Source organism: Drosophila hydei, unplaced genomic scaffold (genome assembly GCF_003285905.1).
Source record: "Drosophila hydei strain 15085-1641.00,03,60 unplaced genomic scaffold, DhydRS2 tig00000250-arrow-arrow-pilon, whole genome shotgun sequence".
Lineage (NCBI taxonomy): Eukaryota > Metazoa > Arthropoda > Insecta > Diptera > Drosophilidae > Drosophila > Drosophila hydei.
This window is the reverse complement of record NW_022045696.1, coordinates 573,441-590,397: the sequence shown is the minus strand read 5'-3', so window position 1 is coordinate 590,397 and position 16,957 is coordinate 573,441. Positions and strand designations below refer to the sequence as shown.

The following is a 16,957-nucleotide window of genomic DNA, read 5'->3' as shown; positions in this document are numbered from 1 at the left end:
ACCTGAGGTTCAAGCAAAATGGAGCAAAGGGCTCACAGTTGCAGCCAGATTCACAGACGCATTCATGTCTAGCCGAAAAAACAAATATGAGAAACAGCAGCAGCAGCAGCAGCAGCTCAACACAGGACGTAGCACAATAACGAAAATGTCACGAAAACTGCCATGAATCAGTCCATATGAATGTGCACCCTAATACACACACACACACATACATCTGTGCACACACATACATGTGTAACTGTATTCCATTATATCCTGTGTTCAACCCTCAGCTGCACAGTTATTTGACACGCGACTGGCTACGGCATACGAGGCACTGGGACTTGGGAACCCGGAAACTGGCAACGGGCAACGGACAACGGGTCGGTTATCGGAGTTACACCTACCCCCTCGTTGCCGTCATGATATTCCCTCTGTGGCTCGTGCCGCCTCCCAGCTCACTGCTCCCTCCTCTCTTGGGCCTGGCCACAAGTCTGGCCATCTAATCAAACTGCAATGCACAAATATTTAACCACCACCAGACCCAGCACAGCCACCGCCAACGTTCTCGGGTCTCTCGTTTATGGTCGGTGGCTTTTTGGGTTTTCAATTCATTTTTCCGTTTGCTTCTTCTTCTTTTTTTCGTGTGTGGTCATCAACAAAATGAAATAATGAAATGAATCACTGTTCGAAGGCAATTTCGTTATGAGTGCTCGACGAGCAGCGTGACCTAAGGCCCTCCCCATACTACGCATGCCACCCAACTAGATCAGGCCATCGATTGCAATTCATCATGCAAGAATATAATCATCTGTTATTGAGAGCGCGATCAAGTGATATGAATATATTTATATATATGTATATATATTAGAAAATTTATAGAAAATCTATTTTAAAAATTAAAGCAAGGCAAAAGATTAAATATTTTCAATACAAGATTTACTAAATATTTTTTTAAATTATAAATTTTAATTTTTGAAAATAAATAAAGTATTATTGTTGAAAAAATATGCAGGAAAATAAATATAAAATTAAAATATATATAATAAAAATATATATAATGAAAATATATAAAATTAAAATATATATAATAAAAATATATATAATGAAAATATATATTGTATATATAAAATTCAGACACAATAAACAGATTTAAGCTCTAAATATTTATATAACTTAATGCTTTATTTAAATACGTATTTATTATATATAATATTATCTATATAAGATTAAATATATTATATATATTTTTTATTATTATGCAGCAGTTGGAAACATGTTTAAAAGTTGAAAATATATTTTTTTTTATTTTATTTTCAATAAATTTTGATATATTTTAAAAACTTTTAACTTTATTTTTATTTTTTATCATAATTATTTTATTAATTCATTTTATACCAATTTTGTAATTTTGCAAAATTGAAATATATATTATATATACATATTTGCTTTAAAATTCTACTACATTTCCGATCAATCGCAAACTTCAATTAATAATCTACATTTTAACATAAATTTTTAAGAACTTTTGGAAATTCTTATAAAATTATTGTAAATAGTAAAAATTTATATTTTATTCCAAAAAACGTCTTATATCTGAAGAGCATGCTAGATCATAATCGGATTTCAGCTAGGAAGGACTCTTAAGGTGCAGATCGAATTGAATAGAAATAAATTTTATTGCCATTGAAAGTTCTCTTTTCAAATTGAATAAGCGAAAATATTGAAATGGCAATTGTAACTCTATGAAATGCTTTTGTAAAGAACAAAATCCATAGAAAATGCCAATCGACAATACAATTAAATGGCATTGCATTCCACACGAAGAGGCATCAATGACTATTGTGACAGCAACAGACGCACATATATCTCGCATATGCAAATGAAAACAATAATAAATATGTACATATACATATATATAAAGGGAGACACATATAGATATGTTAGTGTACATTAGTCTGAACTAAATTCGCCAAATGCTGGCAAACACCTAGCCATGGGCTGGCTGTTGGCCTGCTGGGCGGCTTGTCGGAATTGGCTGGTTGGGTTTCCGGACCGCAGCAAAGGTTCAATGCACTGGCAACTGGCAACTGGCAACGATAATGCAATTTATGAAACGGCGACAAATGCCCGTGGAAAGTGCAGACACAGCGTAGCTGCTGCTGCTGCTGCTGCTGATGATGATGATGACAAACATGATTATGATGATGCTGCTGCCTGTTTCGCTTGCTAATGATGATGCTCAGATTGCCATCGACAGCGGCAGCTGTGCTACGTATCGCATTTAATAGGCAATGAAGCAAAAAGCCCACAAAACGGAAGCTTGAGGTTAAAACTAACAGCGAAGCGATGCAACAACAACAACAACAACAAATATAAAATAAATATATCAAATCAGAGAGTTTTGTGCCCGACCATAAGTTAGCCTGTAGACAGTAGAGCTTATAGTTGATAATAATAGAGTGAATAAGATAAACTTAAGCTGCAAGTGAGCTGCTATATATTGGCAATAAATACATAGATTTAGCTATATATATATATATATAGATATATATAGCTAAGTCTATGTATTTATTGCCAATATATGGCAACTGGCATACCCCTTTGAAATCACATTTAATGGGTACAACGTCTATCGACAGCGTCTTCAAGAACGGAATTCCAGCTCAAAGTCAAGTCATTCATATATATATATATATACATATATATATATATATATATATATATATATATATATACTATATACATATATATACAGTATATAAATATATACATTTCTACAATTAATTTTGGGGGCCACGAATATCAACAAGGTCGCAGATGTAACGGTTTATTGCAATCAGAACTTCGTTTATTCATATATCCAGGGACGGGCACATCGGAGGAAGGCATTGAAAAAGTAGGCTAATCGTGTATTGTTTATAATACTAGAGTATCTAAATACCCTATATGCGGGCTGCTTTAATACAAAATTGAATACAAAATTTGTTATCGTTTTTTTTTAATCGATATCAATTCAACTTGATTCAGAGATCGATGACTAAATCGACTTGATTGATTTGATTACGAATATATAACTATATATATATATATAGTCAAGTACTTTATGAGCCTGTCTGTCACTCTCATTTTAAGAGTTTCCCTTTACAATCGATATAAAATCGATCAAATATTATTGTTCATATTATTATAGACTGTCTGACCCATTTATTTAAGTAAAATTTAACCAAAATATTTCTACATATATCTCAGCATATAAATGTGGGTTTCTGTCTGTCTCTCCTTTGCTTCAATCCACATCCTTATCATTTACGGACTTGCCTCATTTTGCGACCAATTCGCTGACAGCGTTTGATCTCCCAAGAGACGCTGACTAAGTGAATGTGTGGGCGGATGAGTCAAAGCTCTCGGTAGATATTAGTTTTTTGATCTGTATGACGGTATCGGTGCTGGACACACCCTTTAGCTGACTAAAGCTGATGGCATTGCTTGTTTTTACCTTGAACCCATTCAAAATGGCAATTCTAAGTTTAATGTTCTGACCGACCATATACGGCTCATATATATATCTGATCGAATCGGCAGTCGAGTTGATTTAACTAACTTTCGTACGTATAATTTAGTTCAACACTTTTCAGAGAAGCTTCCAACCAGAGAGCTCATAGTTATGTTCTGATTGTTGCTCATCATTTAGTTAACAATTTGTCAGGGTAGTTCCGAGTCGAGTACTCCCGACTAGAGCGCTTATAATAGTGTTCCGGCTATGGCTCTTCATTTAGTTAACCATTGTTAGCAAATAAGTTGCATGAGCTGATGCCAACTGACCCCCTCAAGGTGTCATTGGTTGTATCAACTTTGTAAGATCGATAAGATCGATAAACACATACGATATTAGCAATTTATCATTCAGTAAGTCAATGCGCTCTACTTTACAGACTGACAAATTGAACTAGTAAAAGCTTTTATCAAATATTACTCTGTTCGTAGCTTAAGTAAACTTCAAGCCAACTCGCAGTATCGATTTTTATCGATGTTTGGTAGATTGATTTGTGCTACGTGTTGTATATAGGAGTATATATAATTAATACGTAGAGTTGTAGTTCTCGGAGCATCGTGCTTATCAGCAGCATATATACTTAATGGACTGGGCCACGCCTTCTTCTGCATGTTTTCGCCTGTTTGCTCTAATGAGTGCAGAGCATAAAGAGCTTAGCTCTTGCCAGCACACTAAATGATCTCTGCATTTGGGTTTGCACAGCATTGAGTTAGCCACACTTTAACCCAAATGACAAGTAGCCAAGTGGCAGTTGTTGAGCACAAAAAAAGAAAAAAAAAATAAACGACGAACCCACAAAGAAAAACAAATAAACACCGCTGCCAACAAGCAGAGCAACAGCAACAGCAAGCACTTAGTTGGCGGAATGCGACGAATGCAAATTTTCTTTTTAGCCATGTGATGTGTGCAACTGTGCCACATGAACGGTTAGTGGGATTTGAGCTGCGACCCAGCGGGCCAGGCGGGGCCCGACCACTTGAAAGTGCAATGCACTCGACGCCGACAGCGCAACGGTAATAAATGGCCACAAATGATAATAAAACATGCGCAAAAACAAAAACAAGCCGAAAGACAAACATTAAGCGGGGCAACAAAGGGGAGCAGCCGCCTCTAAAAACCGCAGCTTCGCCAAATGCAAAAGGCAACGCACAACAACTAAGCTCTCGCTATCATACCCAGCATGAATTGCTGGCGAGGGCATGATGATCAACTAGACAGAAAGAGCAGGCCTTGGCCTTATCAAATTAGAACTTGGCTTAAAGCAACAGCACAGTTAGCCCACAGTTAAGGCTAGTTCGAGTCCATTTCATAGAAGGTTATCAGCGTTCGAGTTAGCTAATATAATATGTATAGAGATACAATATATATAATATGTATATATATAATCTCAGCTAGCTTGAATAGACCGAATCTATTTCGAACTTCTTAAGCATACAGAAATATTCCAAATGCCAACTGTGAATGTCTGCAGAACGAGTACAGCGTAGCCACACTTCGAGCACTAAATCTTGCAACGAAGCCAGCGTCGACCAGGTGGGCAAACTATTAAAACTGTTGCTACGTTAAATGAATAGTCTAAGCCCCTAATTCGCTTATAATATGCACATAGAGCAAGCTAAATGAAAAGAAAAAGTTTATAAACAATTTTTGTTGGCTATGTCCAAATGCACATGAAATTTGAGGCACTCGAAATTATGCATGAATTAGAGTATTATTTAAAACAAATTGTAAATGTTTTTATTTTTTTTATTTCTTATTTTGTGGTTCGTTCTTGCCTTTTCGCTCAATTCCAGTGAAGCAATAAGAAAAGCGAATAAAACAAAAATGCCGAAAATTAAATAAGAAACGCACGAAGACGCGTAAACCAAGTAACGAGCGATGATGACGACAACGTTGTTGCTGTTGTTCAAGTTGTCGTTGTTGTTGTTGTTGATGTTGCTGCTGCTGCTGTTGCTGCCGCTGTTGTCGGTGTCGGTGATGTCATTCGCCGGCCTGACATTTGTTTATGAGGTCCGTTTGTTTATTTGGCTGTTTATTTGTGTTTGCGCCTGCTTATTTCCTGCTCCAAGGCGAAACCGTTGGCGCTTTTATTGATTTATTTTGTAGGCCGGCAAAAGGATTTGCTGTGGATGGGGCCTGAAGTTTAGCCGAAGAGTGCTGGGCGTGCCGTGCCAGGCCAGCAACTAACTGAACAAAAATGACATCAGCCCAGGACTCATTGTGACCTGCGCTCCTGCCGAACGGCAAATGGCCCAACTGTGGGGTGGCATGGGCTCGGCTAATATACCGTTTGACGATAGTAGAGAGTATCTTTCAGTTGCACACTCTTGGCTGAGGCATTCCTAATTGTTCTCGCTAATATTTGGACATTTGTACAGTTGTTGAGGCCAACATTCTGGCTGTCCCCGGTTGCTGGCCACCAAATGACGCAATTTTCGACTGCGTGGCCAGCTGTTTTAGCCAATTAAGTGGCGAGCGTTGCGAGAGGCAGCAGAGCGCGCGTACACAAATGTGCCGCTACAAGCGTTTAATGACAGCTGAAAGTTACAAAAGTATCTCACAGATACAAATGTCTACAACAGATATTAATGTATCTTTTAGATACAAATTTATGATATCGTCACAGGTGTAAATATATCTCATAGATACTAGAGAAGCTTGCAAATGCAAATGTATCTTGCAGATAAAAATGTATCTTATAGATGCAAATGTATCTAACAACTACAAATGTATCTTTTATATGCAAATGTATCTTACAGATACAAATGCAAATGTATCTTACAGATACAAAATGTATCTTATAGATGCAAAAGCACAAATCCAAATATATCTTACAGATACAAATGTATCTCAATTGAATATCTATTTCATAGATACAAATATATTTTGTAGCCACAAATGTATCTCATACAAATGTATTTTACAGTCGCAAATGTATCGCACAGATACGAAAGTATCCGCAACAACCGAACAGCATCAAATTATTAAACATAAACATATCAAAGCGAACGCCAAAAAGAATTGGAAAAATATACTTATATCAACAATTAAATGCGAAACAATTCTTGGGGCGTTTATTTTTAATTTTTAATTCTTAAAAATAAAAGCATGAACATAAATCCGAAAAGCAAAAAAAGGCGCGTGAGCCAAACGCATATCGGCATCGATGATATCATAAACTCAACAGCATCAAAAACAAAAACTATAAAAGCGAACAACAACAAGAAGAACAACAGACAACATTGAAGAGACATCGAGGCAACGATCAAATGGAAGAAATTCACTTTTTGTTTTCAAATATTTTTTTTAAGATTTTAAATATTTTTCTTAAATTTTGTATCGTTACGAAAACGGGTTTCAATACAAAACAGCCAAGCCAAAGCAAGATTTTTCTTTAAAAAAAATCATTTCTTTCGCTCACTTTTGGCTCAGTTTGAGAGCATCAAAACGATGTTTCATGTTTAGATATCAAATTTCTATAACAAAACAGCAGAAAAGCAATTTTACTGTATGGAAAAGGCATTTTAATAGGCTATAAGGTTTCCATAAAGTCCTTAATGGAAAAAAGACCCCTGACTTTAGCTTGCAAGTGCAAAATCATGTCAACGTATCGGATGCCAAAGCCAATAAGCGGCTCAGTTTTCAGTGAAAATATTTGAAATGTTTTCGAATATGTGTCAGGATTGATCAATTCGAACAGATTAAAGCGCATAGTTATAGCAGTAAAGCTTAATTAACAAACTGGCAGACAAGACCGAGAGAGTGAGCGGAACAGCAAGAGAGTATGATGTCTAATGTCTAATGTCAAATGGCAACTAACAAATGACAATAATAAATAAACGAAGCATGACCAACAGCCATGAATGTGCCACATGCGTGACTCTCTCCCTCTCTCTCTCTCTCGCTGTCTCTGTCTTGCCTTAATTTATAAGAGTCTGGAATGCCTCGTCTCTTTGCTTTTTTAACTACATAATGAAGCGCTTTAATTATGTTGCCACTATATAAAATATAAATATAAAAATATGCATTAATTGAAGAAACTGGAATGTCGTCGTCGTCGTTGTTGTTGTTGATTCTTTCTATTTTCCAATAAGTTATTTTTGTACTGCTATCGCTTTCAATTGAAGAACGTTAAGAATTTGTAATTAAGCCCAATGGGGGCGCCGACAAATTGGAATTATAGAAAGGAAACACAATTAACGTACCTCTATGGAGCAAACTGGAGTGGAAAACGTCAGCTCATTAGAAGCACTTTATCTACATATATTTAGCTGCTCTATTCCAAGTCGGAACGCGATCAGATCAGAATATAATTTTACAAGGTTAAAAAATTGAATTCATTTCTCTTCATCTTTTAAACGAAATTTACCCGCGCTGAGGTCGACACATATCCAATGATGATGTCATCGAAATCGAGCATATGAGAAGAGGCATATGTGCAGACTGGTCGACTAGACGATACCCTAACCACAGGCAGTAGAATGTAAATGCCGAGAATCACTTGTTAAGCGAGATTAAATATTTAAACTGAGACAAATGTTTATCTATATATAAATATGCAGATATATTTAAATGGCTGCCCACTATGATACATATGCATCATGCTAATAGATTTACAGGGTATACTAAAATTGAATATTGCTTTTTTTTAACGAGTTTTCAGCGTTTGCCGAAGATCTTGTCATTTATGTAGAAATACATGCCTACTTACATACATACATACACTCATGCATATATTTATTTCGTACATTTGTATGTTTCTATTTAAATCGGTTGTTAGGCTTAATTTACGCAGCTGACATAACCCCAAACTTGATCGCTTCAATTTTTTATTTCTAGTATACATATAATGAATGAATGTATGTATGTATGTAAGTACATTCACAATTGATGAGCTTTTTTAGACCAAGTTATTATTGCGACCCTCAATAAAAGCAAATGCTATGCTAATTTTGGGTCGTGGCGATGTCAGCGTCTGCGTCAGCTTCGGCGTCGAAGTCAACGTCAGCTGCTGACACCGCTGGGGCGTAACGGTTGCGCAGAAACGATGACGTCGTCAGCTTTGCTGCTGCTGCCACTGCGCTGACCGCATAGAGTAGGCAAGAAAATCGTTTTAAAAGTTATGTGCTTTACGCAGAACAACAACAACAACATCAGCAGCAAAAGAAACAGCAATAACTTGAGCGAACAATACCAATTGAGCGTCGGCAGCGACGCTGACAGCGCTGATCTTCAGAGTGCTGCCAGATCGCTGCCAAGCTGATGTCGTCAGTCAGCGCTGCTACAGCCCCACCTTAGTGGACGCTCACATAGACATAGACACACACACACACACACACACGCAGACAAACAATAAGCGCGAATTAAGATTGTATGCATGTGAACTACAACTGTAGATGTCTGTTTGTGTGCGTGTGTTGATGTTGGCTTGTATTATTTTCGTGTTTGACAGCGGCTGCTACTTTTTTCTAGCAAAACCTGTTTTGAGCCAACAACAACAAAAATGTCTACCCAAGCTTGTTGTTTGTGCAGCAGCAGCAGGATAGAGGGAGACAGCGCGATAGTGTTGCGGAATGTCTATGGTTTTCTAATTAAAAATTGTATTAAACAGTGTTGCAAAATGTTGTCGACTTACCTGAGAGCCAAGTTCTGAGTATGATTTTGCCGCAAATTCATAATGAAACCCGGACAGCAGAAGCAATAAGATCAACAGCAACAACAACAAAGCAAACAGCAAGTGTCGCCCAAAAAAAGAAAAACAAAATCAACTTCAAATAAAAAAGCCAAAATGAGACAACATAGAAGCGTAAAAAAACACGCACACAACTTTAACAACGCGCCACGAACCAGGTAAGCCAGAAAGTGTGTGAGAGAGCAAAAAGAGAGCGGACGAAGCAGAGAGTGCAACCCACTCGAATCGAGTCAATTCAACTCAACTCGAGTCGGAGTCGAAACGGTGGCTTTGGCTGTCGACCGCTGTACACCTCTCTATGTATGTATGTGTGTTACAAACAAACACACACACACAGTTGCGCGCACATTAACATTTATATTCACATTGATGCAGAATTATAATTTTCAACAAACTGCAGAAAGCTGCTGCATTGGCTTTCGACTTCGACTCCGAATCCGATTTCAAATCCATCTCCAACTCCGAACTTGAATTGAGAGAGTAAATTGTGGGCTTATAAGTTTATGTTTTCAGCCAACTGAGTAAATAAACGAAAAGTTTTAAGCTTATTTGTTAAATCGTTTTTTTTTTTGTTGTGGCTATCGCTTTCGTTGCTGCTGCTGCATTGATTCTTGCTGTTGTTGTTTTTTGTTGTTGCTCTTGCAATTTATGCTGCTTGGCGTCCTACGCGTCGCCGTTGCCGTTATTGTTATTGCTCACTTGAATTTGCGCTCATTTTGTTTCATAGTAAATTGGCTATGTTGTTGAAATTAATTTTGGGCGCGGTGCCTACACGCACACGCATTCAGCCATACACACTCACATTCAATCACATACAACAGCTTGTATTAAATAAATAACGAATAAAAAAATTTAAAAATATTTTTAAAAAATGTTTTGATGCCATTTGGCAAATTCGTTAATTCATTTATTGATTTCGCTCTTAGCTAGTTTTGGCCAATTGTTGTATGTATTGCTTGTTTATGTATTTGTATGCAGCAGTTAATTTAAACAATTCTCACACACACACACCACACATAACACAAGAAAAAAATTTAAACAAGTAAATAAGAAAATTTTCTATGCCAGCAACTAACTACACACGGGCGTCAGTCTCTCTCGGTCAGACCGGCGCTGCTGCTGCTGCTGCTATACATACAAGACGAAGCACAACCGCGCGCAACAAAAACAAAATGAAGACTGCTCATGGCCAGTGTGGCAGCAAAGAGGCACACAAATTGTGGTTAAAATAATTCAGATGCATGGTCACACTAATCACAAAAGCAGCACAGCCACACTGTGTTATCGTTATACATCGATTACGCGCAATGTTGCTTTGCTACGATACGATAAGATTCGATAACTACCGCACGCAAGTGTGTGTGCTTGTATAAATTTAAGCTTTCGGCAAAGAGCCTAAACAAAAACAAGTTCAAAATAGTCAAACAACAATTTTAGTAACACAACAAAATTATTGTCGAAACACTTACCAAATAGTTAACAATTAATACTGGCCATTGGTTTTTGTTAAATGTTTAAAGCAAGCAGCATTTAAAAGCTGGCAGCTCCACAAAACGCAACGGAAAAATCGAAGTGTTTTAAATGTCAAGGACATCAAAAGGCATAACAAAGCAAACAACAAAAACAAAAATAACAGGAAGAGCAAAAAGCAGCGCAATAGCCAAGCAAAACCGATTAACGAGACTAGCTCCATCCAGGTGGAATGTAAAACTAAAGCCTAATCAACCACAGACATGTCCAATAATCCTGTATATGTAACGCCCGCGCAAAAGCCGCCAAATGCGAACAACTGCAGCAGCAGTAGTGGCAACGGCAGCGGCAGCAATGCAAACGGCGAATCGAAAGTGGCGTCAGGCACTGCTGTTGCCCACACGTCACTGGATGTAGGCGGGACGACAGCAATGCCTCAGGCGACTGGTCAGAACTGGACAGACGAGATGGATAGCCCGCTGTGGCTATCCTCGTTGCATAGTGTTATATTCATTATAACGTGCGCCTTGGCCGTTTTTATACTCTTTCGAAATGTCCTGACATGGTAAGCATAAAGCTCTCTCCCACACACACATATCTATGTAACGGTGTATTTGTTTACATTTGTAAAGCTTGATATATTTATACATCCATATGCTCATGCCTCTAACTAAAGCTCTGACCACACTGTGGGCTTTAAAGCTTTCAACGTTACTCCACATACCTTAACGGTTTACTGATCAACTACCTAAACGTGTGACGTCACAATTGCTGAATGTCAGATAAATTGATCAAGCTTGATTAAGTCGCTGCTTAAGGATAGCCCCCACAAATTGAATGCTTTAATTTGAATTAAAGTAAAGTCTCTGAAACTAATCAAAAATTTTTGATTAATGCACCAGTCTAAGAGATAAACAAGGATATATTTAACATATGAATAATGCTTTCAATATATAGCGACCCTATCACTTGTAACTCAACGGCTTACATGAGTTCTAAATGAAGAATTTATACCGTAGTAGCTTCCGACCCTTTATTCGAGAATATATGTATGTATACCACCTAATACTCGATTCATTGCTTGAACTAAACTAATTATCTGGGCCAAATCCATTCATGCGCATAATAGCATTTGCATATTATAGTAAATATATATATATATATATATATATATATATATATATATATATATTATATTCATTATATATATATATATAAACCTTTAAATTATATAAAAAAAAATGTTGACATTAAACTATCTATAAGTCGCGACCTTTGTGGTCAAGATCATGCATAGATCACTGCATATTTTCAAGCTGGCTAAATGTTCATTTCTAAAAAGCTCGAGCTTTGAAAGCTTAATGTAACGGACGAAACGCGTGAGTAGAAACATGCAAAGATTTGAGTGCAATAAAGAAAAGCGTTCTTCCAGCTAGCCTTTCTACCCCTCTCTCTTTCTCTCTCCCACTCTCTCTGTCTGGCTCTCCTTGTCTTTCTCTCATTTTATATGGCTTTATGCGGGCTGAGCTGCGCTTTCTCATTCCACATTGTGGCCCTAAAATCAGTTGCTCGACGGCCGCCGACTGAGCGACAGCTACAGAACATTCGCTGAGATTCTATTTATTTTATTTTTGTTTATTTTTGTGTTTTATTTATTTTTTTTTTGGCTATTTACCTGTGCGTTTAATGGAGAAATTCAATGAGTTTTCTTACCTGCCCACTAGGCATTTGCAGAGCTTCTGGGGCGCCTCCGGAGACTTTTGGCAATCGCAGTGGGACAAGTTCATCGACATGTTCGGTAAGTTGGCCAAAACAAACGCAAAAGAGAATGCGCAAAAGATAGAAACAGACGAAAGAAGTGAAAGAACAAAAGAGATTCTCGTTGAGTGCGCATGCACTCAAGACTAAATCCATGTGTGGCTGGGTGTGTGCGTGTGTGTGTATTTTAGTTTGTCTTTGTATTTGTGTTTCTTTTCTTAATTTCGCTTGGCTTTTTAACGTCAGATATCGCAAATTGCACTCACATCCAGAGGCAACAACAACAACAACAAAACTAAACAAAGTCAACAATAAACAGCAACTGTTTTGTTTACTAATTCGCACACACACACACAGTCAAAGGCTAAACGAGCAACGCAGATTACACTGTGCAACACAATTGCATTGCTCAATGAGGAAAGCTTTATTCATCCATATCTCAATTAAAAGCGTTTAAAAACGATAACAAATATTTATTTTTATAATTTATATTATTTAGTATAAAGCGTATTTGTATGTAGACTTTTTACTGTTATGATTCCGTATTTACTGTAGAGTGTTGAGTGTATTGCAAGCGCTCGATTGGTCGCGTTTATTTGTTTAAGTGAACGATTTATTTATGCTCATTTAAATGTATTTAAGATAAAAAAAAATGATAAATTTTGCACGGGGGCAGCAAGGAAAGCAAATACTAAAACTTTAACTGAGCTAAATGTATATAAAAAGGAACTTTATTTAGATTAAAGCTAAAGGAAAAACGCAACTAAGCTTTAAGCTTTACTTAAAGCTAGTCAGCAAATCTGATTATGATAAAGCACAAGCTTACTTAAGAAATATTTGTGTATAGAATATAAATTGAAATTGGATAGAAAGTTTGGAATATGAAGCTTAACTCATGGACGGACTAAAAGTTCAGATGAAAACTTATTTTGAATAGTTTTATAGGTGAATTAAAATCATTAAACCTAGCTATAAACAGTCTAGTAAAGCGATACCCATTGAGCTTTATTCTCTGCGAAGATCGTAATACGTGCTTACCCTATCCAATAATTATATGCTCAACTATAAGCACGTATGTAGGTACATACATAGCCGGTCAAAGGTCATTTAACTTTAGCACTCAGATCTATTAATATTTATTGCTATTGCCTCTAGACGGGAATTACGTGATGAATTTCATGTAGTTGTAGATCGACGTTTACAATAGATCTTGCCTTGTGATAGGTATTTTGAAATGATGATAATGCTAATGATAATGATAATACTGGTATAGATAGTGTTAAGGATAAGGAAAATGATCATGAAATCCATAATGATAATGCTGATGATGACTATAATGAAAGTGCTAGTGCTAGGGATAACGAAATTGATCATGTAATTGCTCATGATAATGAAATTGATCGTGATAATGAGAATGATGAATAGGATAATGAAAATGATCAAGCAATTTATCATGATAATGAGAATAATAATAGAAAGGGTAGTATAATAATGAAAAGTATCATGAAATTAATAATGGTAATCCTAACGAAAATGAAATTGATCATGATAACGATAATGAGAATGAGAATGATGTGATCAGAATAATGAAATTCATAATGATTGTTTTAGGGATAATGAAATTGATCATGATAATGCAAATGATGATCATAATGATTAGGATAATGAAAGTGATAATGAAATTAATCATGATAATGATAATGATGTTAATAATAATAATGCTAATGCTAATCCTAATGATTATGTTAATGCTAATAATGATAATGATAATGATAATGATAATGATAATGATAATGATAATGATAATAATAATGATAATGATGATGATGATGATAATGATAATGATAATGATAATGATAATGATAATGATAATGATAATGATAATGATGATAATGATAATGATAATGATAATGATAATGATAATGATAATGATAATGATAATGATAATGATAATGTTAATGATAATGATAATGATAATGATAATGATAATGATAATGATAATGATAATGATAATGATAATGATAATGATAATGATAATGATAATGATAATGATAATGATGATGATAATGATAATGATAATGATGATGATAGTGATGATGATAATGATGATGATAATGATAATGATAATGATAATGATAATGATAATGATAATGATAATGATAATGATAATGATAATGATAATGATAATGATAATGATAATGATAATGATAATGATAATGATAATGATAGTGATAATGATAATGATAATGATAATGATAATGGTAATGCTAACGATAATGATAATATTAATGCTAATAATAATGATAATGCTAATTCAAAATTATAATTCTAATTCTAATGATACTGATAATGATAATGCTAATGATAATGATATTGAGATCGATAATAATGACAATGATACTTCTATCAAAAACAAAAGATTTATATTTATGTATAATACTCTGTTCACAGGCGATGATCCGATGATGCTGTGGGTCTTTGGCACAACCTTATTCACGATGATTGTGTACTGGAGCGTGGGTGGCATTTATACATTCATGGATATGACCAATCGACCGGCCTGCCTGCGCAAATATAAAATCCAGCCGGGCACCAATGAGCCCGTCGAAGCCGGACGTCTGTTGAAGGTGACGAATACGCAATGAAATTTGATTGAATTGGCCTGAGGACTGCAATGTCGCCCTATCTGTTGCAGGTCATTTGGCGTGTGATTTGTAATCAAATCTTTGTTGGCATCCCGCTGGCGTTTCTCAGCTACAAACTGATGACGGTGCGGGGCCTGAGCGATATACGGGAGCTGCCCACATTTCACTGGGTCTGTTTCGAGCTAACCGTATGCATATTGATGGAGGAGCTGGGCTTCTACTACTCGCACCGTCTGCTCCACCACAAGCACATCTACAAGTTCATACACAAGCAGCATCATGAGTGGACCGCACCCATATCGGTCACGGCCATCTATTGCCATCCGATTGAGCACATATTCAGCAATTTGTTGCCGCCGTTTCTGGGCGTATTCCTGATGGGTAGTCACGTGGCCACGGCTTGGCTGTGGTTTGCACTGGCCATACTCTCCACGCTGAATGCCCACTCCGGCTATCACTTGCCCTTCTTTCCCAGCCCCGAAGCGCACGACTTTCATCATTTGAAGTGAGTGAGAAATTCAGTTCGCAAATATTTATCAATTTGTCTAAGCCAATAGACGTTAACTATTTCTAGTCTCTGTTTAATTTTTATTACAAAGCACCTATATATGAACTCGCTTAGGCTTATCTGAACTTTATGGCATTATCAAGACTGTTTAGTCTATATTTATAGCCGAGGCCATAAAGCCCGTCCGTTAATCTAAGCTATAAACTCTGATCTGCTCTAATGTGTAAGCGTAGTTAGTTAGTATGACTGTCTCTTAGCTGATCAGACTACTATATCATGCATTGGATCATAGATTTGATGTGCTCCGAAGAAACAGAAATTTTTATTTATATATTTTACATATTTACATATTTTTCTAAGCTTAAACTTAGCATTATTTTATAGCTTCAAAGAAAGTAAATTCTTGGACTTGGAGTGCTTGACTTTGACAATGTTTATAGAAGAAAAGTATGCTATATAGATTAGAATATTATATCAAGGATATTTGGTTAAGCTTCCTCTAACATGACCAAGTACACTTATATATATATAAATATGCCACATATATATGAATATGCCACTTGAATTCTTTCAGATTTAATAATTGTTTCGGTGTTCTGGGCGTCTTGGATCGTCTGCATGGCACCGATTCGCTGTTCCGCGCTACCAAATCCTATGCGCGTCACATTATGATGCTGAGCTTTGTGCCGCCGCGCGATGCCTTTCCCGACTCGACCATGAAGTGAAGTCTAGCAGCTCTCCTCGTCTAGCAGTCGCTCCTCTGTACCCTAGCTGCTCCTATCCAACAGGCACATGGAGATGTATTTGTTTGTTTTGTTTTGTTTTTTGTTTGTTTCTTTTTTTGTAATTTCTAATTTCTAAATGTGCACACATTGTGATAATAGCCAAGCTGGAAAAACAGATCGGGACATTTAACAATTATTCAGAACCGACGAACGTGCTGTAAATGTGTATACCAGAAGCAAAAACAAAAACAAAAACCAAACACCAAAAAAAAAAAAACAGATGGAGAAATCGATTTAGTAGTAAGCACTAATGTATGTATGTACACTTCGCACACAGCACGATCTAAAAACAATAATGGCAAGAACAACAAGAGAATATAAGAAATAAATAAGAACGAACCACACACAGAGATTTCCTGAACTTTGGCCACAATAATTCGTTGTACTCCCGCTGATTAAAATAGAACTAATCTATGAATTTAATAATACCTAGCAATAGTTAATCTCTTATAAATGAACTGTGACAGAACAATAACAATTCAGGCGAATCAGTGAAAAGTTAACGAAAAAAGTAAGCCCAGGCACCGCACATAGCACTCTGAATGCCCTAAGATTGGCATAAGA

The 16,957-nt window shown here is 36.3% G+C and overlaps 2 protein-coding genes across 7 annotated transcripts in view; one reads left to right on the top strand and one right to left on the bottom strand.

Moving 5' to 3' along the window:
* LOC111603367 (neuroglian) overlaps nucleotides 1–10,418 on the bottom strand; it is a 44,791-nt gene extending 34,373 nt beyond the window's left edge. For 3 of the 5 annotated variants that reach the window (XR_002751681.2, XM_030223678.1, XM_030223677.1), the window contains exon 1: nucleotides 10,366–10,418. The gene's annotated coding sequence lies outside the window, so the exon portion shown is untranslated. Of the gene's footprint in view, nucleotides 1–10,303 lie in introns of all 5 variants that reach the window. The other 2 variants (XR_002751682.2, XR_002751680.2) reach the window with 2 other exon arrangements.
* A 187-nt stretch (nucleotides 10,419–10,605) lies between these two features.
* Nucleotides 10,606–16,610, top strand: LOC111603369 (fatty acid hydroxylase domain-containing protein 2). 2 transcript variants are annotated; one of them, XM_023320920.2, is made up of 5 exons: nucleotides 10,606–11,262; nucleotides 12,422–12,495; nucleotides 14,907–15,082; nucleotides 15,151–15,605; nucleotides 16,183–16,610. In XM_023320920.2, the coding sequence occupies exons 1-5, from the start codon at nucleotides 10,961–10,963 to the stop codon at nucleotides 16,331–16,333; spliced, it is 1,158 nt and encodes a 385-aa protein (XP_023176688.1). In that variant the 5' UTR covers nucleotides 10,606–10,960; the 3' UTR covers nucleotides 16,334–16,610. The 2 variants fall into 2 exon arrangements, with proteins under 2 accessions (XP_023176688.1, XP_023176689.1); XM_023320921.2 differs by lacking the exon at nucleotides 10,606–11,262 and having other exon boundaries at nucleotides 12,293–12,495.
* The last annotated feature ends 347 nt before the right edge of the window (nucleotides 16,611–16,957 follow it).